Raw genomic sequence first — 25,392 nt, 5'->3', positions numbered from 1 at the left:
TTAGTGCCTAAAGAAGTAAAAATCATATTGACATAAGAAACAAAACAATTATAATATTATAGATGAAAAGCATATGTTCAGACAGTCAATTACAAGCAACTTCCTGCACGTGCCCTGTACATTGCTGCCTCTGAGTCTCCCTACTGTTCCTCTTACCCAGAATACCCCTGGTTCGTTCTGTCTAAATCTAACTCACCTTTCAAGACCCAAGTTCAAGTGCCAATTTGATCACAAACCCTTCCTTGACCATCCTAGTTCAAAGTCATCTCTCCTGTTGGGCAATTCCAGCAGCACTCTATCCTGTAGCATCTAGACCTTTTAATCTTGTTTTATGAATTAAATTTTATGTATTAATATACTATCATTGTATATTATCATAATTAATAGATTTTCTATTTCTGTTACCTCTTGTTATTAAGGGCACTATCCCCATCTAACTCATTGTTAACATGATGGGTTACTTTTGAGGACATTCGGTAATTCCTGTTGAGTGACTGAGGAATACTTTGGTTGCAGAAGACTCAAACGCCTTGAACTCAAGGAAGGAAAGGGTACAGGAAGCCACCTCTCTAGTGTTGCTCCCTCTACCTCTTGTCTGTTTCTCTTTGCCCTCTGGAATGACAGCAACTGGGCTTCCTCCTTGTAGTGGGGAACATGGTTGCTCACCTTTCTGGAGGGCAAGACAGATTCTTAAACCAGCTCCAGTTAAAAAATAAAATAAAATAAAAACCAAACCCTGAAACTATTATGGTCAGTCTGGCTTGGTCACACGTTCCCCCCATTTCTTAATACCAGGATTATGGTACAAAATCTACATCAGTGAAGCTTTCCACCTAGTCGCTCTGCACACAAATGACATTTAATTATTTAAGAACCCATGTTTTTCTCTTAACCAATGGAAATCTTTCTAAGATATAAAACACAGTTTTTTTCTACTTTCAAAAGCAGAATATGTCCAAAAGAACTTACTTTACTGAGGGATCAGGGCTATAACCATGGATTACTGTCTTGTGCTGCCATATAACTGTGACCCAAGGGGCTGCTGGGTGTGAAGAGTGGCTTGCTCTTTATTCAAACCTCTGTGTTATTACGGTCTGTATGTCTTTTGTTTTAAAAGTACTTGAGTATCATGCCTCATTAGCAATTACAGTTGACCCTTGAACACAGGAGGTGAAGGATGCTGACCCCTGTGTCGTCGAAAATCTGTGTATAACTTTTGACTCACTCCAAAACTTTATTATAGTCCCTCAGTCCCTGAGAGGGTTTGGCTCCAGGACCCCCCACGGATACCAAACTCCATGGATGCTCAAGTCCCTTACATAAAATGATATAAAACAATGCATACGCTCAGCTCTCCACATCCACGGGATCCCAATCAGGGACTGAAAATACTGTTTTTGATCCATGGTTGGTTGAATCTGCAGAGGCAAAACCTGGGAATATGGAAGATGGATTGTATATTTATTCTTTTAAAATTTGTGTATAAGTGAACCAGCATAGTTTAAACCCGTGTTGTTCAAGGAACAACTGTATTAATTTTCTGTCGTGTGAATGAACACAGTGCTAACTTCCAAAATATTGGATGACGGGAAATCTAGGAGCCAAGTTTGTTATAATTGTGCGCAAAATAAGGTATATCTTGGACATGGCAACCTCAGCACCTGTTCGCCCCTCAGTTCCTGCTGAAAGGTTTTGGAACCCAGCCCCCTCTGGCTACAGATTATTAAACTGTAGAAGCACCTGCCTCAGGGCCTCTGGTCCATAGACTGGCCACCAGCCAATGACGGGGCCCAGCAGAAAGCTAGCTCGGTCAGTCAGAGTCTCGCTCTCAGGGTCCAGGGCTGGGAAGCTGAAAATTAGGCAGGAGCAGAAGATGATATTCTGTGGACAGTGAAGCCATGCGGTAGCACTGGGGCCATAGGAGTCACGGCTATCCAAAACTGTGAATGCGGAAGCCTTGAGGGGGGAAAAGATGCCTGTACAGGATGGTGGGAAAGAATCATCAGCCAGGTGGGGGAGCACCGAGCGGGAGCAGTTGGACGCTGAGAGGGCCAACACGCGAAGGGGCCGAGGGGTGGTGACGCGGAGCAAAAACAGCTGCTAAACTTCATTTTGGTCCTGGCTTTCTTCCAGGCGGCCCCCATCTCCCCGTAGCTCCAGCTCTTTCCAAACTTTCCTGGGTTCCTGCCCTGCGTCTCTGCCTCGCACTCCCCTGATCTCCTGAGGTGACCCTCGGGGGTCCAATCAGGCTGGAAACCAGAAGGTGTGGGCTCTTCAAGCTCCTCAGCGTGCTCTGGTGCCCACTGCCAGGCGAGTGACTGGGAATGTTCTAGACTAGTTGCGGGAGGGGTTGTGCTCTCTGTAACTTGGATATGACTGGATTCTAGCAGGCAGCCTCCCTTCTCACCCTGTGCCCTTCAGAAAGCAGGATTTAGCACCTCAAGACAATCCTCCCAAGACATTATGACCTCAGCTTTGTTAAAATAACTTGGACAGTAATCACGGCAGGTAACTTGTTGAGCATTTATTATGTGCTAGAAGCCATGCTAAGTGCTTTACGTTAACTACTTCATTCACTCCTTACAGGCTCCCTATGCAGTAGATACTACTATTATTCCTATTAAACAGACGAGACTTAGAGACATCAAGTAACTTCATGGCAACACAACTAATAAGCAGCGAAGTTGGGATATGAACTCAAATAAGTCTGTCCCAGAACCTGTGCTCTTAACATTGTGACAGGCTGAATCACGAAAACCTGATTTTTACCCAAGACTTCCTGAGGTGACATGGGGAGGATTCATCTCGCATACCACAGAGGCGAAACTCCATAACATTTCTTTTCAGATAGTTTTGTTCCCCCAACTGAACCCCCACTCATCTATTCTCCCTCTTCTTTACCCAGCCTTCGAAAATCTCAACGTGTGTGCCCCACGCAACGAAACCAAGGCATGGCCCTTAGGAGTCCTGATTTCACCCCCAGCTTTGCACAGGTGCACATTCCAGACTCACAGCTGCCATGTGGAGCAAAGTGACATGTGTAGGAAAGCAGTCTTGGAAGGGTCCTATCTGCTCCAGAGAAAAGGGGACATTTTTATAGGGGCAAAACATGGGTCTGGTAATCTGAATAGAGACTGTTTCTTTCTCTTCTTTACTAAAAATTCTTGTACTTCTAGATGAATCTGGAGTAAAGCTAAGCAAAAGGCTGTGTGGTAGCATACAAATAAATATTTCACCTGACATCACATTGCTCTCCTGCTCTGGGGACCCGACACACTGATTCCATACTCATAGTCTAGATGAGAGTCTTAGGCTTCTGCCAAACATTTGGTATAGGGAAACCTAATTCTTCCAGAGTTGTGCCAATTTCAGGGGGTTACACAGCAACTTTGCTTCCCAGGCCCTCAAACATAAGGAACGCAGTGGAAAGCTGGCTCTGACTGGGTGTGAACAGGAACCTGAGGTCCTGGCTGACAGAGCCCTCCATGGCCCCACTCAGAGGAAGCTGTAGTCCAAATACCCACTCAGCTCACATGCTAGTAAGCCTCTCTTTGTATCACCTCTGGAACTGGTTGCTGAATCGTACCTTGGAAAGAATAAACTCCAGGAGCTGACGTTTCTGGAAATGGAAGAAGAGCTTGGAAAAATCCACCACATATGCAAAGAAAACTACAGCAAAAGAGTTTTTTTGTAATGTTGAACCAGAGTGTTGGCTTGTGGGCATATGACCGAATTGCCTTGTGTGGAAATTAAAGGCAGGACTTAATAACTGGTTTATGAGGAAGAGGGAATTTCATTTAGAATTCCCTGATAGACCAAGAACCAGAAAAAAAAGAAGCCCTCATCCCTACACAGAAATTTGGGTGTTGCACGAAAATTTACTAGCAAAACTTCTCTTGATCCATGGCAAAGCATAGTCCCTTTTCACTTATTTTTTCTAGCTACTGATTCAAGTGTAAAGAACTACTAAATCTCAAAAATGTTCCTTTTCCATGTAAGGCCAGAAAGCAATCCTTGAAGGTAGGAATTAAATTTCAATTTCACAGGACATTTGGTATAGGGCTTTATATAAGAAATTGTCCCAAGTTTTTTGTTTGGGAGGAAAAAAAGTGCTAATCTTCAGAGACCGGACCTAATGAGAAATTCTGGTGGTGGCCGGTGTGTGGAGGGGGAAGACCACAAAAATGCAACATTTTCAAATGATTAAATTCCAACTTTTCATCCCTTGAAATATTTTCTTCTCTCTACATCTTTCTTATGGTTCAAATTTTAATCTTTTTTTTCTTTTTTTGGCATCTAAAATATTAGATCCATAGAGACCTCTGTGGAAAAAACACACGCACACTTGGGACATGGTGCCATCTTTTCTTTTATGCCCAATGCTTGAAACTAGGCAGAGTCTGAGGCATAGGAAGTCTTTTGGGTAATAGGATTTAAAAAAAAAAAAAAGAAGTTAGGTCATAAAACTGGAATGTCTCCTCTCCCACTCTCAGTAAGCTGGATCAAGGCAGACAAGGAAATTAAAAACTTCAAAGTACATCTAGAAGATGAAGTAGGGAGATTATTGGAAACTCTGTCCACACAATGTGAATGGCAAAGACAATTCATTCGGCCATAAATATTTTTGAGTAAATGACCAAGCTGCTCCCTTACTACTTAAAACGTCTCGTATTAGCAGCCATGCTCCTCCATGTATGTAGATCTGATTTCCTCCACCTGGGCTATCTGAGATTTGACGGGGGAGTATTTTTTAGTTTCTTCCCTAGTGCCTGGAACATTATCTTTCACAGTAGGATTTAGTAAGTGTTTGCTAACTGGCTGGGAAGGGGCTGTCTGTTGGATCTGGCTGATTCTGAATGCTGATATTCGTGAGGGCTCCAGGCAGGGTAGAGGTAGGCCACAGCAGCAAATATTCAACTGGCAGTGCCATATTCCAAAGGGACACACATAAGATGGAGACAAGTCTGTGTTCCACTGAGATTTAAGAAAGGGTAGAGGGCTAAGCAAGAGCAGTTGGTGGGTGTTCTGCCAATAATTATTTACCTGAAGTTTTTGTTTGGGACAGTGCTGGGTGTAACTGCAGTCTGGCATGCTCGCATCGGCCATGTTGGTCGCTAGCATGTGGACCTTGTCTCCGTTGGATGAGCATGTCCGGGATTCCCATGACTCCATTTCTGAACTCTTGATCTCCTGCCAATTTATTTGCACTGTGACAATTGCACATTGTAAGTGCTGCCATGGGATGACTAAGGACATATTTCCTCTAATTCCACTTTCACACAAAGAGTCAATAGGAGAATGGGAAAGCGGGTGCATGTGTTGCGTGCGTGTGTGTGTGTGTGAGGGGGGGTGAGAAGCCAAGAGCTATATGGCGCTTTTGCCATGAGGTCTGTGCTGTAGGCATGGTGTATGGAAGGGAGAATATAGGCTTTTTCCGAAACACAGTTCAAGTCAACACATTTAGTTCAAGATATGCATCAGCTTTGGGTTTTCCCGCTTCCAAGCCGTATTCTTCAAGTCAAAGCTCTGGAGTTAGTGGGCGTTAGTCACCCTTGTCAGTAATGTCTGACATGACAGAATGATGGCCTGGCCCATTTCATCCTCCCCCTCCATTCCTGGTGCCACTGTCCTTAAATTCTAATCTGTAAGTTTCACCTGCTTAAATCTTCTAAGGTTCTGAGTGCAGCAGGGAACAAAATAAACTGAACAGGGCTTTTCAACTTGCTCAAAACCTAAGATGATTTTTCTCATATGTCACTGCTTTAGTCTCACACACACCAAAAAGCCCACCTCTTTTTAGTGTGTCTAATCACAAACAGTATCACTTCTCCTATTCGTACAATAGAAGCTGAGAGGGATTACAAAATTACTAAATTGTTCCTTTTTTCATTAGCAAGACGCAGGGGACAGTGACAAATACAGGCGATTTGAGCAGTACGTCTGAGGTTACCAGGGCAACCGCTAATTATTATTGAGTAACTCTAGTGTATCTCCATAAAGGTCAGGAGTTAAGGTTTTTCCATTATCTATTATGCTTTAAAATGGGGCTTTTAAAGGAAATTGGGTAGATAGCATTTGGACAATGGCAGATGAAGATCAGGAGAAAGAACTACATCGTTCAGAAAAACTAAACTACTTAAATTTTACCATGTTGGTTGAGGGGGTGGGGGAGGAGATTGCCAGTAGCTAGCTGCTTGCTGTAAAAAATGACTTTTTGGTTTCCTAAATTAGGGCTTCCCAAATTAATCGGAAATCTGAAATCAGTCCAGATGCAGGGGTCTCATTGGATCCACTCACTCATTTAGCATCCTGAGACAAATTTCCTCTTCTGTCCTAAGAGTCACCATTTGCTAAACTGATCCGGAGCCATGGACAGACCTGCCTGGAGAGGAGGAATCATTCGGCCATTAAATGAATGCTTTGAATAGGCTTAATTTTATTTAAAACACATCAAAGGCAACACCTTCTTGGTACAGGCCTTATTCTTCAATGAAACAACATCTTACCAGGCTCCCTAGCTATTGAGAATATAACAAATTTAAAAGCTTAAAAAAAAAATTCCTGCGCTCACTTTGGCAGCACATATACTAAAAATGGGAACAATATAGCATGGCCCCTGTGTGTGGGTGACATGCAAATTCATGAAACGTTCCATATTTTAAAAATCAAACTATCATGCTGTATGCCTTAAACATATACAGTGATGTATGTCAATTAAGTTTCAGTTAAACTGGAAAAAAAAAGCATATTTATTACAAAAATTCCTTCTCACAAAGATAAACCCCACAACTTTCAGAAGAGAATAAAAGTGGCGATTTTGAAACTGAGAAAATTTATCTTTGAGTTTTCAAACCTGGACAATCAATGCATGCACATTCAAAAAAATTCCAACACTACAAAAGAATAGTGTTGAAAGGAAAAGTCGGTGTCCCTTCCACCACAGACTACTGTCCCATCTGACTCCATCGGAGACAACCACACGGATTCATTCCCCTCTGTCTTTTCAGAAACATGACATGTACACACATCTATCTGCATTTGTATGGACCTGAATTCTTATATAAGTAGGATCACACAATGCACAGTAATGGTTTTCAAATCTAGCTGTATGTCAAAATCACCTAAGGAAGTTTTAAGAAACATGCCCCAACTCAGGTCCCAGCCCAGGTCAATGAACTCCGAGGCTCCGGAGAAGGAGCCTAGGTGTTGGCATGTTATATTTTAGGCCCCCCAGAGGATGCTACTGTATAGCCTGGGCTGAGAACCCCAGGTGCGCACTCTCCTGAATCTTGCTTTTGCCGTTCCTGTGCCTTTACAGGTTGGTCCATACCAGCACACACAGGACTGCCGGTCGCTCCTCTGCTGTACTGGGTAGTATCCCACTCTGTGAGTGCCTTTAGGCAGTCCTTTATTGATGATTACCCCTTCTGGTTCCACTCTTTGGCTTTATAAACAGTACGGCAATATACATCTGTGCCGGATGGCGTCCACTCCTTCCTGCCCTCTTCTCTGGGAGCTAACCAGCATGGATTCCATCAGCAGGGATGCCTGCACCCTCTGGCTTCCTGCTGGGGAGCTCTGGCAGATTAGCAGAAGAAGGAGAAAGCCACGGTCTTTATTCCCTTGTGCCCCTTTCTGCGAGATCACCACCACTTGGCTGAGTCCCTGGATGAAAGGTCCTTTCAAGGTGCCAACGCCACAGAACTCTCTACCCTTCTGAGTTCTGTAACCATTTTCTACTCGAGTCTCTCCAAGCTAAGGATGGTAATTATTGGGAGCTACTAGCCCTGGTTTACTGTACTATCTCTTGTGATTCTCCTGTCCCCACTACTTTGTAAATAACTATGCTATTTTCATTATGCTGATGTTTCTTCTTGGGATTCTAATACATTATCGTTGGATGGACATCTTTACCTTCATTTCTTTGTGGACAACATCATCTTGGTTCCCTCTGAGGATGTGTCTTTTTCACACTGGGCAACAAGAGGTAACAGGGTGGTTCGTAAAACAGCTATTTTATCCCTTTTCTGAGCATTTTTGACAACAGCCAGGGAACAGCCCCATCCCCTCTTCAATCTATAAGGAGTATTTGAAGGAACATGGAAGTAATGTCTTGAGAAGAACCCCACTGATTCACTGAGCAGGAAGCTGACAGGCACTGGAAGAGAACCTGACAGAGCAAATGCAGCAAATGACTGAGACGCAGAATTCCAGAGTAATTTTTTTCAGAAATGGTTTTTCTTTTTGCCATAATGACAGTCAAATCTACACAGAGTCATAGGTTGGAAAGGAATTCCTGAGGCTAAATTATCTCCTAGTGAAAACTCAGGATTGCAGTTAGGTTCTAGTCTAATGATTATGGACCCAATTGGCTCCACCCAATGGAGCAACAATAGGGCAGATGGCTTGACAAGCCTCCTGAGAGTAAACACCTAAGCCTGCCGACTATGCAGCCGGAAGCCTGTCTTGTAAGAGGGGTGCTTCTATTTATTTCAGTACATTTTGTTATTGGTACTAAATTTTCATTTTGGATGTTTTCATTTATTTTAAGATTATCATCTCAATGTGTTTAATCGGGGTTGCTTTCTGTCACACCAGAATCAAACAAACAAAAATAAACATTGAGTATCTACTGCCACCACTGATTGATATCAACACTAAGGGTCTGCACATTGGTGGTGGTGGTGGGGGGCAGTCAAAGAGCAAATAATGATGTGGTAATAAAATAAATACTAGTGGCAATAAATTTTATTGACCCCTTATTATGAACCAGGACATTTACTAAGTGTTATACAGGCATTATCTCATCTGACCTTCACAACAACCTTGAAGGTAGGTCTTATTATTACTATTATTGTTATTATTATTATTATTATTATTATTATTATTACCATTTCACAGAATAGATTTAACTCAGAGAGGACAAATAACTTTCCCAAGTTTACACAGTGAGGAAATAGCAAAGCCCAGGCTCCACTACCAGGCCATATGGGCTTTTCCCTACACCAGATCCCCAAACTTTTATACATGATAGAACCCATTTCAGACTTCGGATAGCTATCTGTGGCCATAAATTTAGATATAAACTAATCCTCTGTTCTCCTGAAGGATCTCTGCCATAATAATGCCATCCATTATGAGAAATAGAAAGTAGAGTGTTGATTTAGAATAGTGTTTCCTAAACTGTGGAAATCCTGTTTTATGAGTCTAAAGAGAAGTGTTGTAGAAAGCATGTTCTTTGGTCAATGCAGCCCTTTGAAGAGTCACAGTGGACATATCAAAGGCACAGAGGTCCTCCAGTCAAGAACCTGTTGAACTTTACCCAGCTCAACCCTTGCATCCCCACCTGTCCCCACTCCTATGTCAGTTTGGGGAATGCTGACTTAGAAACCCCAAATCTCCTATACATGTGGTACTGGTCCCTCCCTTTTAGTGTTGCATATCGAGAGCTGTTTTCCTGTCAATGCAAGGGTCTTGACCTTCTCATGTTATACACATAGTAGATGCTCAATAAAAAAATGTGTTGCTTAATTAACTGATGCACCCACCCTCTTTTGATCTATGACCAAAAGGCACGCATGTGCCAAGCAGCTGGCTGGTTTCCTTGGAGAGCTGGGAAGCCCTGGTGAGCTCACTGGGTTCCCCTGAGAAGCAAACCCATCAGTGAGTTGTGATAGATCTCAAAGGGCAGGGACAGGGTGTTCTTAGCCCCACTACTGTCATCACGACAGAGACAATTAGAGTACTAGGCTTGGTGCTCGGAGCTTTACAATGAGGTCAACCCTGATTTTATTCTGGTGGAAGTCCATCAGACTAAGGCACTAGGACTATGGTTCTCCCGCTGTACCACGTGTCAGAATCCCCCACAGGGCTTGTTAAAACCCCAAGGACGGGGCTCCTCCTCCAGAGTTAATCCAGGAAGTCTGGGGCGGGGCCTGAGAATGTGTCTGACTAACAAGCTCCCAGGTGATGCCAACTGCGCTGGTCTCAGGAGCACACTCTGAGAACCACTGCCCTGGGCTAACCCTGCCCAGAAAAACCCCGTGAAGCCGACAGCAGACCCTGCATGGTTTTCTAGATTCTTGATGCAGAGGAGGAATTAAAAATAAGATTCTAAGGTGGTTTCCAACTAGAAGTGTGTTCCTAGCAAAGTAAGCATCTGCTTTCCAGACTAAAAAGGTTTAAGACGCAGTTACTTTAACTCTAATATAATTTTAATTTACCCGATTTAGGATCTGAACCTACCAGTAAGATTCCCCTAAATTATACACATAGGGAGAGAAACAATTCCAAATCCAACCCTAGTGAGAAAAGCGGCATTTTAGAGTTCCTTCAAAGTCCCTTTAGAGGCATAACAGTGCTGAAAACCATGCAAAATCTTGAGCCTCTTCGCTTCCCTAAAGGTTCTACCCAAAACTCGAGGTCCAAAATGCCAAACACTTACTTATACTTATACAATGCTGTGCCATGAGGCATCTGAGGGCAGCCAAATTCAGAATGGTATGTTTAGTTTCACCCCAAGGCTTTAGCATCTACTGCGTGTCATGGCAGATTTGTGGAATCGCAGAATATTAGCAAGATTAATTAGTTTATAGGAAAAAAAAAATACAGATCCTTTGTGTGATTTTAGCCTGTAAAGGGGGAGAGAAAACAATAATGCATGCGAAGGAAAACATTTCTTCGTTTGTGACTTCCACTCTGCTGGAAAACAGGAATATGTAAGCTCTGGACCTGTGTCCCGGAGTCCCCACCTCCTCCCATACTCCCTCTGCTGACGGGTACAGATCCAAGTGCCACTGGCAGCCCTGGTACGTGGGAACGAAACCCTGCTGGGTCATAAAGCGTGAGGGCTGCCTCGAACAACTTTTATGTGAAAAAAAGAAGAACTGCTAATAACCAAACACATTTATCCAATAAAAGTCGGATGGGTCACCAGGCAGGAATCTCTATCCTCAACCAAGCAAAGCCAGCTGGGCTCCCAACTGGCGAAGGAGGTCTTGGCTAGGGAACGGGAAAAGCTAACAGGAAGCCACTCAGAAAACAAGACTACATCTCTGAAACAGTCAAGGGAACGGGGCATGGTACTTGAGGAGCTGAGGCCGCGGAGGCCCCAGGAGCCTGAAGTATCAGAGGGATGGTTTCGGGCTTGTCCAAGGAACGACCATGGCCGAGCAGGCTGGACCCACCGTGGGGGTTGTGAAGAGAAACAAGAAAAGGCAAATGATTCCTTATGAAAATGATTCTGCTTCGAAGTTAGCTCCCAGGATAGGGAAAGCCACCAAGGTTTCGGGGGGTTCAGTCTGAAGAGACCTTTTCTGCTTGGAGGTGGACAAGAAACAGGATCCTCAATCTACCAGGAAAGATCCTTCTCCACAGAAAACTGATTCAACCACCAAGAACTTCCGCTTCCAAATCCCTGCATTCCAAAGAATGAAAAATAAAGATCACGGCAGTAAAATCATAGCTGCCTGCTTGGGTGTAACTCTTTTGGCATAAAATAGAAGAGCACTTAGATGGTAGAATGACTTTTAAAAATATGCCATTAATTATCAATTGTCAAAGGCATATTATTTAATTTGTGATTTATTTGGTCTCAATAAATAACAGCTATACACACAGCTCATCGAGCACCCGCCCTGGGAGCTGGAGGTTTCCAGATTTTTCAGGAACAGGCGTGCCTCCCCCAGCTGGTCTTTGTTTATAAGGTGGGGCAGCACCTGCCTCTGTAGATGATCCTTCTTTTTGCTGATAACTCAAAGGATGGACTGACAGAGAGCTCCGGTCTCAGAGTCAAGGTAGGAAGCCAGTGGGGACAGGTGAGGAGAACAGCCTGTGACATTTATCTGCACACGAAAAATACACAGCAGGGTTGAGGGAATACAGGGAGAGAAAGGAGGCCGTGTAGAGGAAGTTGTCCAAAATAATATTAACTGCCATTCATAGTGCTAAACATGTAAATGAGATAACGAAGGATAACCGGTTTCATACTCACCACACTTTTTTGAGGAGGGTGTTATTACCCCATTTTACAGGTGAGGAAGCTGATCTAGAAAGAACTAACTTGCCTCCTTCCCTTCCAGATCCCTTTCTCTTCTACTTTACATGAGTTTTCTCTAAAGAACTCAGCATCTGATAAATTCGACAGCAATTTACCTCCTGTCTCCACTAGAACATAAAATAACCTCCAAAGTTTTGTTTTTAATCGCTGTATCTTCAGCACTCAGAATGATGCCTGGCCCACAGTAGGTGTTCAAATGATATTTGTTGACTGAATGTTGGCTGAATACGTAAAACATAAGTAAAACTTGAGAGCTAATCTTTCAAGGCAAGTTTCCCCCAGATTTCATCTGAGAGCAGCTGAATCAAAGTCAGGAGCCAACAGTGCTTTAGAGAAACAGCTCTGCCTGGAAGCAGACTTTGTTTATCCTCTGAATTCCAGGGACGCTGCGCTCGCCTCTCACTGGCCACTAAGATGGGAGAGGACGGTTGACTCTGGCAGAATTTGAAGGCACTTGGCGTGCACATATCCTTTAGGTCACCAGAAATAACTTGGGGTGTGTGTGTGTGTGTGTGTGTGTGTGTTAGTTAAGTGGAAAGGACAGGAGAAATTTGTTTTATTTATGGCGCTACTGGGCAGTGAGTTAATTTTTAGGGGTAGGGGCCACTTAGGCTGGGAGAGCTGCAGGGTGGGTTCCTCCATTGCTATTATCATCCCCTGCCCTCCCAGCTTTCATTCAATCTTAACAAGCCTCTTCATCCCTACCCCAGTGGTCTGAAGCAAGCACTCACCTAGTCATCTTTAATTTGGGGGAATTACTGCGGTATCTTTTGTCCCTAGTGGGATGTCCCCTGACTTCTTTCTCAACATTTGTTTACTTCCTACTTAAAAACCACTCTCTTCCAGAAGGTGGTGGCACGATGCCAACTCTATTGGTCATTGTGAGAGGAGAGAGCAACTCTTATTTCTGCAGTCCTTTGCAAGTACCCATTGAACAACCTCCACTCTTAGAGGCAGGTCAGTCCCACTTCTTCCAGCACAGAGAGGGAGGGGATAGGCACATTCAGGGCCAGAGACTGGCACTAATCAGTCGATGTTGGTGCCAGGATTACAACATAGGGTTTCCTGCTTTCCATGCCAGTATTTAAGCTATCTTTCTCATGGCCTCAGCCATTAGCTATGAGTTTTATCTTGTTTCTTAACTTCTTAGAATCTCATTTATGAGTCACTTTCTTTCAAAGAAGATTCTGAAAATTAAAGGGCACGTCTCCATGCTGTCACTACCTTACTTACAGTGAGACCCTTCCATACCTTTCTCCCTCACCCAGGCAGCCCAGCCCCATCCCAAGGCAGTTGCCTATGACTCCAAGGTCACAAACTCATAGGCCTTGTGTCAGATAACTATGGCTGAATAAACAGACCCAAACTCAGTGTCTTAAAACAAACACTCTGTATGGTTTTTCATGAATCTGTGGGTTGACTGGGCAGCTCTTCTGTTGGTCCTTCTTGGACTCACTCATGTGGCTGCATTCAACTAACTGGTGGCCTGGGCAGGGACAAGTTGGGCTTTTCTCTCTAAGACGCTAGAAGGGGCTTTTTCACATGGCGGCTGGGTTCTAAGAGGGTGAGATGGGAAGCTACGAGGCCTTGTGACCTGGGCTTGAAAGTCACATGATGTTACTTGTACCACATTCTATTGGTCAAATTAAGTTAGAGGGTGAAGGCCAGTCTACATTCAAGGACTCCACCCCTTAACAGGAGGGGCTGCAAAGATCCTTTGGTCATATTTAATCTATCACAGGCCTATAGGCAGGAAATATAAAAGAGTGAAATAGGCCCATTGTGAAAAGATAGGGACTGGAAAGCATGATCTGTTACCAAGTAACACATCGGTTGAGTGTGGCCAAATTTTCTAACTTTTGAAAAGAAGTTGGAAATCTAGATTAAAAAATATATACGAGTATATAAACAGGCTTTTTTTTTTCAAGCAGTTTTAGGTTTACAGAAAAATTACTCAAAATAACAGCTTCCATATACCTCTTCTTAACTCCCTAAACTTCCTCCATAATTAACATCTTTTACTGATGTGGTAACGATGAAGCAATACCAATACATTCTTATTAATGAAAAGCCACAGTTTATAACACGAGGATTCTCTCTTGGAGTTCTATGGATTTTATGAGTTTTGACTAATGCATAATGTCTCATATTTACTATTACAGTATCATACAGAATAGTATCACAGGCCTAAAAGTGCCCTGGGCTCCACCCACTCAACCCTCCTCCCACTCATCTTTTTACTAACTCTATAGTTTTGCCCTTTTCAGAATGTCATGTAGTTGGCATTACACCATCCCGCAGTCTTTTCAGAATGGCTTCAGTCACTTAGTAATGTGTATTTAAAGTTCATCCATGTCTGTACATGACTTGATAGCTCATTTCTTTTTATCACTGACTAATATTCCATTGTCTGGATGAACCACATGAATGCCTCCATCTATTCACCTACGGAGGTGCATCTTGGTGAGTTCCAAGTAGGGGCAATTATGAATAAAAGTGCTATAAACATTTGTGGGCAGGCTTTTGTGCGGACATAAGTTTTCGGTTCATTTGGGTAAACACCCAGGAGTGTGATTGCTGGATTGTGTCATATGATAAGTCTTAGGTTTAGTTTTGTAAGAAGCTGCCAAATTATCTTCCAAAGTGGCTGCCTCATTTTGCATTCCCACCAGCAATGCAGGAGAGCTCCTCAAGTTCCATATCATCTCCAGCATTCAGTGTCAGTGCTTTGGATTTCAGTTATTCTCATAGGTGTGTAGTGGTGTCTCATTGTGATTTGAATTTGCAATTCCTTAATGACATAAGATGTGGAACCTCTTTTCATGCGCTCATTTGCATCTCTAGGTCTTCTTTGTTGAGGTGTCTGTCCAGAGCTTTTGCCCAGTTTTTTAACTGAGTTGTTTGTTTACTTACTGTTGAATTTAAAAAGTGCTTTGTATATTTTGGACGCTGGCCTTTTTATCAGATAGTTTTTTGTTGTTGTTTTGTTTTATTTATTTATTTTTTTGGCACATATTTTCTCCTAGACTGTGGCTTGGCCTTTTATTCTCTTAATAGTGTTTTTTTGCAGAGCACAAGTTTTTAACCTACATGAAGTCCAACTTACCAATTTTTTCTTTCATGGATTATGCTTTTGGTGTTTTATCTAAATAGTCACTGCCAAACCCAAGGTCACCTAGATTTTCTCCTATGTTGTCTGCTAGAAATTTTATAGTTTGACATTTTACATTTTGATCTATGATACATTTTGACTTAATTTTTATGAAAAGTGAAAGGTGTAAAATCTGTGTTTAGATTCAGTTTTTTTTTAATGTGGATGTCCAGTTGTTCCAGTATGAAATCTGGATTTTTGTGAGAAATGTCCTGATAGTGTGTGTGTGTGTGTGTGTGTGTGTGTGTGTGTGTGTGTGTGTGATATAGATATAGTGGTAGGGGAAAACTAAGTTCCTCCTCCCTCAACACAGATGTCTGTAGGCTGTTTTCTCCATCTTGGATCATCTCTCATCCCCCTGACCTGGAATGCCCTTCATCATAAGCCTTACCTAATGCCCACCACATAATCTTACCTAATGCCCACCTCACAGTTCGTCTACTCCACCATTTCCAATGCTCTGACTGGTAAATGCACCAACAAATATTCAGTTAATAGTGGTTGCACTCTAAACACACTTAAGAGCTATAAGTCCAATTTAGCACTGTCTTTCCTCCTTAGCAAGACTGTAAGCTCTTAGGGAGGCAAGAATCCTCTTTTCCTTATTTACTCTAGACAGCGTAGCGTAGGTCTGGGCACAGAACAGGTCTTTAATACTTGCTGGCAATTTTAGACTAGCGGGACTTGGGTCCTGGCTTACCAAGTATCCTTTGATCTTTCAGGAGTGATGCCTACTTTCAGGAGGTCTAGCTGAGAACCTGCCAAAGGCTTAAACCCTGCAGCCTTGCCTCGGCACAGTCAGAAGGATGGCACTCTAATTTTGACCCGATTCAACATGATGCCCACACAAACAAAACGGCCTTATCTCCTTGGAGAATTAGAAAATCAGACAGCAAAATGTGGCCTCAGAAGTACCAAAGGATCTGAGTCCCAAAGCATCTCTTTCATTATGATTGTTACGTGGTCATAGTGATCATTCCAGTCATTACGAAAATAATGAAAAACAAATGAATGAAATAAAAAGAAGTACAAACAGTTTTCTGGTGACTGGTCCCCCACCTTATGCTTAACTAATAGTCAAGCTAATGGTAATCCCCCACCCCCGACTTTGTTTTTTGTTTTCATCTGCCTCATTAAGTGTTCCTGTCGAAGGATCTCTGTGCACTGCAAAGTGAACAAAGATGGAGCGAATGGAAGGGTCCAGAGCTGAGGATGATCCCCAAGTGGTCTCAGTTGGTTGCTGCTAAGCCCAATCACCATGGCGTCCTGTGCTGACACACTTCTCAGAGTTCATGCATGCAAGGAAAGTGCGAGGGCCGCTGCTCATCAGGACTTCCCAGCTTCTGCTCGTGGCTCATTCGGGCAAATCCCGGGCAGAAAAAACTGGGGAGGCACAAACTGGGGAACGGCATCTCACTGCCCTGGGTGTCAGCAGTGGTCCGTGAACCTGCTGCAGAGTCACAGGACGTCGGCCATGGCCCTCCTTCAGGGCTATGGCAAACTCTGGTGTCGGCGCCAGCATCGCACTGCTTCTACCTCAAGCACAGGCTTCCAGGTATCAGTCAGACATTCACTCATCTTGGAAGGACAACGGTCTTGTTGGAAACACACCCACACTCCTACCTCGAATCCTCCTCCAAAGGCAAACAGGTAGAACTGTTCCTGGCATCATCCTCCCTTTTCTGGGAAAATCCCCCCAAATCTGTAGCAGGCAGGGAACAATTCCGTTGGACAATATAAGAAGAGGGTGGAGTGACCCCCCCGCCCAGTGCTGTATGTAAAACAAATCACATCTAGACAACTGAAAAATAAAAAGCCCAAGACCCTTCTTCTAAGACCTGTTTAAAAGACATACCCTCTTTCTACTTAGCTGCTAAAGCAGCCTCTTCGGACACACTGTACTCCACGGTGACTCAGGGGGCTCCCAGCTCCCAGCTGCTGAACACAAAGACTACTAGTTGGTACTGCGGCTAAAATTAGGGGATGTGAAGCAACCTGGGCTAGAAATTCAACCTTGCTGTGGTTGAACAATGGATAACTTCAGCAACAGATAGGTATAGAGGTTTAAACAAAATGGAAAAATAAAATAAAAAGAAACAAAGTTCTCCTTAAAGTCTAGGAAAGTGGGCCTAGGAGCACCTGAGAAAGCCACACAGCAAAGGGAGGAGGCTCCACGGGCAAGTCCAGCCCTGGGAGCCAGAGAAAGTCACTGCCCATATGCTAAACAAGCTCAACTATTTTGAGCTCTTGAGGCACTAGTCCGCTTCTTGGTGAGCAAACACAATATCTACCTAGTAACAGGTCAGTCATTAAACTTCCTGAATATCAAGATAGGATTGATTTAAAGCCAACAACTGAAAAGAGACCTGATTTTCTCAAAGGATCATTTCATCTTACACTGCTGCTGCGTTTTCAGTACTTCTTAAGTCCATTTCAGAGTAATTTTGCCTCTCAAACCTTAATATCCCTTAGTCTCTGCTAGGGTAAAATTGTTGGGCTGATTTTGCAGCTCTGTAAATATCGTAAAGGGCTGGAATGGCAAGGTATGATCATGCACCCATGGCATGGAGACGGGCAGGAAAAGGTTCTGACATCCTGGTGTCCAGCCAAGTGAAACCATCGCCCTGAAGGCGATCTGTGGCTGGACCACAAGCTATTTTCACTAGAGAAAGGCCAAGTCAACTCTGTTTTTCCTGTGTCTTATACAACCGTAGCCTAAGAGTCCAGCTGTTCTGGTCACGGCCTCACATTCTTCCTGCAAAGGCTGGAGTTGACACGATTTATGGGGTGGTCTGAGGAAGCATGCTAAGCAATGTGGGATGAAACCACAGGGGAGAAGCTTCTGGCCCTAACAGCGCAGATCTAATTTCCATGGAGGATTGGACAAACAGCCCCCAAACTGCCGGTCTTGGCTGTGTCTACTCAATAGCCAAAAATGAAACCACCAAGTTCTTCTCTTTCATAGTCCCTGGTATCAGTGATCAGTCATGCAAAGGTTTGAGGATTCGAAGACTCAAAGGGCTACTGGGGGGGCTCCACTTTCTGGAAGTGGACACGGAGGTAGCACTGGACATTCTCAACATAGTCAGGGGGAAGGGAAATCGGGACAACATGAATGAGTGAAACAGACTTGGTTACTGCTCTACTGAGCTACTATGGATGTTTATAAAACTAAAAGAAATTGCTTTCCATGCCCAGCAGCACAGCCAACAGCCATCACCAAAGCCATCTCAGCAGGATGGTAAATCAAAGGTTACCGAGGCCAAGAAGCAGTATGTTACGAATAATGATTAATTCACAACCAACTAGCCAAGCTCCAACTTTAGGGAGAAGGTGTCAATCATGTTCATAAGACGACACTCAATGTCAGATGGGGCCAGAGAGCAAGTCCCGGGCAGAATAGCTGACCAAGGGCCTACCATGGCAGGCACGTGGACATCAGACTTACAGTGAGTTGGGCCTGGTGGGTTTGAGCATATCTAGATCAGGGTCACTGGAGTTCATGTTGGGCTGTAAGCTGCTGCTGGAATTAAGGATGCTGTTTGTATTTGATGAGACGACAGATTCCAGACTGGAGTTGATGATGCTGTTTCTTTGCTCCTCTGGNAAGTTGGAAATCTAGATTAAAAAATATATACGAGTATATAAACAGGCTTTTTTTTTTCAAGCAGTTTTAGGTTTACAGAAAAATTACTCAAAATAACAGCTTCCATATACCTCTTCTTAACTCCCTAAACTTCCTCCATAATTAACATCTTTTACTGATGTGGTAACGATGAAGCAATACCAATACATTCTTATTAATGAAAAGCCACAGTTTATAACACGAGGATTCTCTCTTGGAGTTCTATGGATTTTATGAGTTTTGACTAATGCATAATGTCTCATATTTACTATTACAGTATCATACAGAATAGTATCACAGGCCTAAAAGTGCCCTGGGCTCCACCCACTCAACCCTCCTCCCACTCATCTTTTTACTAACTCTATAGTTTTGCCCTTTTCAGAATGTCATGTAGTTGGCATTACACCATCCCGCAGTCTTTTCAGAATGGCTTCAGTCACTTAGTAATGTGTATTTAAAGTTCATCCATGTCTGTACATGACTTGATAGCTCATTTCTTTTTATCACTGACTAATATTCCATTGTCTGGATGGACCACATGAATGCGTCCATCTATTCACCTACGGAGGTGCATCTTGGTGAGTTCCAAGTAGGGGCAATTATGAATAAAAGTACTATAAACATTTGTGGGCAGGCTTTTGTGCGGACATAAGTTTTCGGTTCATTTGGGTAAACACCCAGGAGTGTGATTGCTGGATTGTGTCATATGATAAGTCTTAGGTTTAGTTTTGTAAGAAGCTGCCAAATTATCTTCCAAAGTGGCTGCCTCATTTTGCATTCCCACCAGCAATGCAGGAGAGCTCCTCAAGTTCCATATCATCTCCAGCATTCAGTGTCAGTGCTTTGGATTTCAGTTATTCTCATAGGTGTGTAGTGGTGTCTCATTGTGATTTGAATTTGCAATTCCTTAATGACATAAGATGTGGAACCTCTTTTCATGCGCTCATTTGCATCTCTAGGTCTTCTTTGTTGAGGTGTCTGTCCAGAGCTTTTGCCCAGTTTTTTAACTGAGTTGTTTGTTTACTTACTGTTGAATTTAAAAAGTGCTTTGTATATTTTGGACGCTGGCCTTTTTATCAGATAGTTTTTTGTTGTTGTTTTGTTTTATTTATTTATTTTTTTGGCACATATTTTCTCCTAAACTGTGGCTTGGCCTTTTATTCTCTTAATAGTGTTTTTTTGCAGAGCACAAGTTTTTAACCTACATGAAGTCCAACTTACCAATTTTTTCTTTCATGGATTATGCTTTTGGTGTTTTATCTAAATAGTCACTGCCAAACCCAAGGTCACCTAGATTTTCTCCTATGTTGTCTGCTAGAAATTTTATAGTTTGACATTTTACATTTTGATCTATGATACATTTTGACTTAATTTTTATGAAAAGTGAAAGGTGTAAAATCTGTGTTTAGATTCAGTTTTTTTTTAATGTGGATGTCCAGTTGTTCCAGTATGAAATCTGGATTTTTGTGAGAAATGTCCTGATAGTGTGTGTGTGTGTGTGTGTGTGTGTGTGTGTGTGTGTGTGTGTGATATAGATATAGTGGTAGGGGAAAACTAAGTTCCTCCTCCCTCAACACAGATGTCTGTAGGCTGTTTTCTCCATCTTGGATCATCTCTCATCCCCCTGACCTGGAATGCCCTTCATCATAAGCCTTACCTAATGCCCACCACATAATCTTACCTAATGCCCACCTCACAGTTCGTCTACTCCACCATTTCCAATGCTCTGACTGGTAAATGCACCAACAAATATTCAGTTAATAGTGGTTGCACTCTAAACACACTTAAGAGCTATAAGTCCAATTTAGCACTGTCTTTCCTCCTTAGCAAGACTGTAAGCTCTTAGGGAGGCAAGAATCCTCTTTTCCTTATTTACTCTAGACAGCGTAGCGTAGGTCTGGGCACAGAACAGGTCTTTAATACTTGCTGGCAATTTTAGACTAGCGGGACTTGGGTCCTGGCTTACCAAGTATCCTTTGATCTTTCAGGAGTGATACCTACTTTCAGGAGGTCTAGCTGAGAACCTGCCAAAGGCTTAAACCCTGCAGCCTTGCCTCGGCACAGTCAGAAGGATGGCACTCTAATTTTGACCCGATTCAACATGATGCCCACACAAACAAAACGGCCTTATCTCCTTGGAGAATTAGAAAATCAGACAGCAAAATGTGGCCTCAGAAGTACCAAAGGATCTGAGTCCCAAAGCATCTCTTTCATTATGATTGTTACGTGGTCATAGTGATCATTCCAGTCATTACGAAAATAATGAAAAACAAATGAATGAAATAAAAAGAAGTACAAACAGTTTTCTGGTGACTGGTCCCCCACCTTATGCTTAACTAATAGTCAAGCTAATGGTAATCCCCCACCCCCGACTTTGTTTTTTGTTTTCATCTGCCTCATTAAGTGTTCCTGTCGAAGGATCTCTGTGCACTGCAAAGTGAACAAAGATGGAGCGAATGGAAGGGTCCAGAGCTGAGGATGATCCCCAAGTGGTCTCAGTTGGTTGCTGCTAAGCCCAATCACCATGGCGTCCTGTGCTGACACACTTCTCAGAGTTCATGCATGCAAGGAAAGTGCGAGGGCCGCTGCTCATCAGGACTTCCCAGCTTCTGCTCGTGGCTCATCCGGGCAAATCCCGGGCAGAAAAAACTGGGGAGGCACAAACTGGGGAACGGCATCTCACTGCCCTGGGTGTCAGCAGTGGTCCGTGAACCTGCTGCAGAGTCACAGGACGTCGGCCATGGCCCTCCTTCAGGGCTATGGCAAACTCTGGTGTCGGCGCCAGCATCGCACTGCTTCTACCTCAAGCACAGGCTTCCAGGTATCAGTCAGACATTCACTCATCTTGGAAGGACAACGGTCTTGTTGGAAACACACCCACACTCCTACCTCGAATCCTCCTCCAAAGGCAAACAGGTAGAACTGTTCCTGGCATCATCCTCCCTTTTCTGGGAAAATCCCCCCAAATCTGTAGCAGGCAGGGAACAATTCCGTTGGACAATATAAGAAGAGGGTGGAGTGACCCCCCCGCCCAGTGCTGTATGTAAAACAAATCACATCTAGACAACTGAAAAATAAAAAGCCCAAGACCCTTCTTCTAAGACCTGTTTAAAAGACATACCCTCTTTCTACTTAGCTGCTAAAGCAGCCTCTTCGGACACACTGTACTCCACGGTGACTCAGGGGGCTCCCAGCTCCCAGCTGCTGAACACAAAGACTACTAGTTGGTACTGCGGCTAAAATTAGGGGATGTGAAGCAACCTGGGCTAGAAATTCAACCTTGCTGTGGTTGAACAATGGATAACTTCAGCAACAGATAGGTATAGAGGTTTAAACAAAATGGAAAAATAAAATAAAAAGAAACAAAGTTCTCCTTAAAGTCTAGGAAAGTGGGCCTAGGAGCACCTGAGAAAGCCACACAGCAAAGGGAGGAGGCTCCACGGGCAAGTCCAGCCCTGGGAGCCAGAGAAAGTCACTGCCCATATGCTAAACAAGCTCAACTATTTTGAGCTCTTGAGGCACTAGTCCGCTTCTTGGTGAGCAAACACAATATCTACCTAGTAACAGGTCAGTCATTAAACTTCCTGAATATCAAGATAGGATTGATTTAAAGCCAACAACTGAAAAGAGACCTGATTTTCTCAAAGGATCATTTCATCTTACACTGCTGCTGCGTTTTCAGTACTTCTTAAGTCCATTTCAGAGTAATTTTGCCTCTCAAACCTTAATATCCCTTAGTCTCTGCTAGGGCAAAATTGTTGGGCTGATTTTGCAGCTCTGTAAATATCGTAAAGGGCTGGAATGGCAAGGTATGATCATGCACCCATGGCATGGAGACGGGCAGGAAAAGGTTCTGACATCCTGGTGTCCAGCCAAGTGAAACCATCGCCCTGAAGGCGATCTGTGGCTGGACCACAAGCTATTTTCACTAGAGAAAGGCCAAGTCAACTCTGTTTTTCCTGTGTCTTATACAACCGTAGCCTAAGAGTCCAGCTGTTCTGGTCACGGCCTCACATTCTTCCTGCAAAGGCTGGAGTTGACACGATTTATGGGGTGGTCTGAGGAAGCATGCTAAGCAATGTGGGATGAAACCACAGGGGAGAAGCTTCTGGCCCTAACAGCGCAGATCTAATTTCCATGGAGGATTGGACAAACAGCCCCCAAACTGCCGGTCTTGGCTGTGTCTACTCAATAGCCAAAAATGAAACCACCAAGTTCTTCTCTTTCATAGTCCCTGGTATCAGTGATCAGTCATGCAAAGGTTTGAGGATTCGAAGACTCAAAGGGCTACTGGGGGGGCTCCACTTTCTGGAAGTGGACACGGAGGTAGCACTGGACATTCTCAACATAGTCAGGGGGAAGGGAAATCGGGACAACATGAATGAGTGAAACAGACTTGGTTACTGCTCTACTGAGCTACTATGGATGTTTATAAAACTAAAAGAAATTGCTTTCCATGCCCAGCAGCACAGCCAACAGCCATCACCAAAGCCATCTCAGCAGGATGGTAAATCAAAGGTTACCGAGGCCAAGAAGCAGTATGTTACGAATAATGATTAATTCACAACCAACTAGCCAAGCTCCAACTTTAGGGAGAAGGTGTCAATCATGTTCATAAGACGACACTCAATGTCAGATGGGGCCAGAGAGCAAGTCCCGGGCAGAATAGCTGACCAAGGGCCTACCATGGCAGGCACGTGGACATCAGACTTACAGTGAGTTGGGCCTGGTGGGTTTGAGCATATCTAGATCAGGGTCACTGGAGTTCATGTTGGGCTGTAAGCTGCTGCTGGAATTAAGGATGCTGTTTGTATTTGATGAGACGACAGATTCCAGACTGGAGTTGATGACGCTGTTTCTTTGCTCCTCTGGAAAAAAACAAACGGCCACAAGCTCCATATTAGTATCATTCCATAGAGATAGCCTGTTCCTACACATACAAAAATTTACAAACAATGCGACTGGATTGAGATCTCTGGTCCCAACGAAGCTAAGCAAATGACATAGAATTACAAGTGGGAAAGAAAGAATCGAAGGGGAACAGGTGACTTGAAACTTTAGAGCAAAGCCCTCTCCTCAGCTTGACAGCACATGCCCTGTTTCATACGACCAGCCTTTTTCATAAGAGTGGCCCTCCCACTGCACCATATATTGTGTCTTCTTTTGACTGGCAAATGGTCAGAACATACAGCAGCCTTCATAGCCCCCTCCATTCAACCAGATTCTCTTGGTTTCTGTGACACTGACCTTTTATTCTAAAACTGTCCCCAATATTGCTTTAATTGCCCAGGCCACATTCTACCTCCGATGCTATAGCACCTCACCATAAAATATCTACTATTTGGCCATCCACTTCCTTATGACTCTGCAGTCTACATTCCAGACTGCTCCTGACATACACTTCTGGGTTGCTTTAGTTCTATGTATTTAGCTTCAAGTTGGTTCTTTGATAAACAGATCTGTAAGGATTGCAGAATAGTTTGCATATGAAAACTGAGACCAGGTCCAAGGAGTCATGTTAACACTATTATTAGGCAAGGAGGGGGAAACCTGAGTTCGCTTCAAGACTCCACCCCTGACTGGCTGTGTGGCCTCTGGCAATTTTCACTCACCCTCAGTTTCTTGGCTAATGCATCTATACAATGGGGAGAATGAGAACTGTCCTGCACAGCTCAAGGAGCTGTCATGAGGATCAAGTGGGATCATATGCAAGAATGCATTTTGTAAACTTTACAACATTGCTCAAAGAAAAGAACTTTCTGTTTCTTCCCATCTTTAAAAAACTTGGAACCATGCACGGAAGAAAACATATTTTGGATGATTTAGCTAAATAGCACAGGCACCACTACTGTAGCAAAATATTAAAGGCTTAGAGTGTCATTCTTGTCCCACATTCATTACACATACACCATGCTGAAATCAACTGACATTTTGGGCCATCGATACATATATCAAGAAATACACTAACTGGGTTAATCCTCACTGGACCTTTTTGAAATGAGTTAGAGGTATACCATATCCCTAAGAAGACGGACGAGGCTCACAGACACGATAGTTTAGCAGTCGACATTTGAACTCAGGTGTCTTTAGGCAATCAAGGGGGTGATGTCATATAAAAAATACTTTTCCACTTGCACTAGTCATGTGCGTAAAGCTACATTATGCTTATGAAATGTTGTTAGCGTAATCTTCACATTAAACACACATACACACACACACACCCAATAACCCCTAATATCTTGGCAAATTCTCAATGCCACGTTTCAAGCCCTACAGAAGAGTTAAAAATCCCATGAGACTATTGGGAGATTCCTAAACCCTAAGTAGATTTTGAAAAAAGGAGATTATTAAGTTGATTCCTGAGGTTTAGAACGATTCATATTTCAAGAGCTTAAATTCCAAACAGAAACAACAAAGAAAGAAAAATCAAAGGAGTTACATTGAGCCAAGGTGTAGGCAGACTAATTGGGCCTGCAAATGTGAACTTGCTACTAGGAAGAAAAACAAGTCTAAGATTACATAATTAGGGGATCACTGAGGGAAAAGATATGCCACTTA

At 43.3% G+C, this 25,392-nt stretch overlaps 1 protein-coding gene across 5 annotated transcripts in view; it reads right to left on the bottom strand.

Moving 5' to 3' along the window:
* Positions 1-25,392, bottom strand: part of ARHGAP26 (Rho GTPase activating protein 26) — a 426,643-nt gene that overhangs the window by 54,897 nt on the left and 346,354 nt on the right. For 4 of the 5 annotated variants that reach the window (XM_019663136.1, XM_019663126.1, XM_019663152.1 and 1 more), the window contains exon 20: positions 18,658-18,811. In XM_019663136.1, coding sequence (XP_019518681.1) covers positions 18,658-18,811 — 154 coding nt within the window. Of the gene's footprint in view, positions 1-18,657; positions 18,812-23,490; positions 23,703-25,392 lie in introns of those variants that run through there. The other variant, XM_019663160.1, reaches the window with a different exon arrangement.

Source organism: Hipposideros armiger, unplaced genomic scaffold, assembly GCF_001890085.2.
Source record: "Hipposideros armiger isolate ML-2016 unplaced genomic scaffold, ASM189008v1 scaffold_11, whole genome shotgun sequence".
In the NCBI taxonomy this organism is placed as follows: Eukaryota; Metazoa; Chordata; class Mammalia; order Chiroptera; family Hipposideridae; genus Hipposideros; species Hipposideros armiger.
The sequence above is the reverse complement of the archived record's forward strand: the minus strand, read 5'-3'. Positions and strand labels throughout refer to the sequence as shown.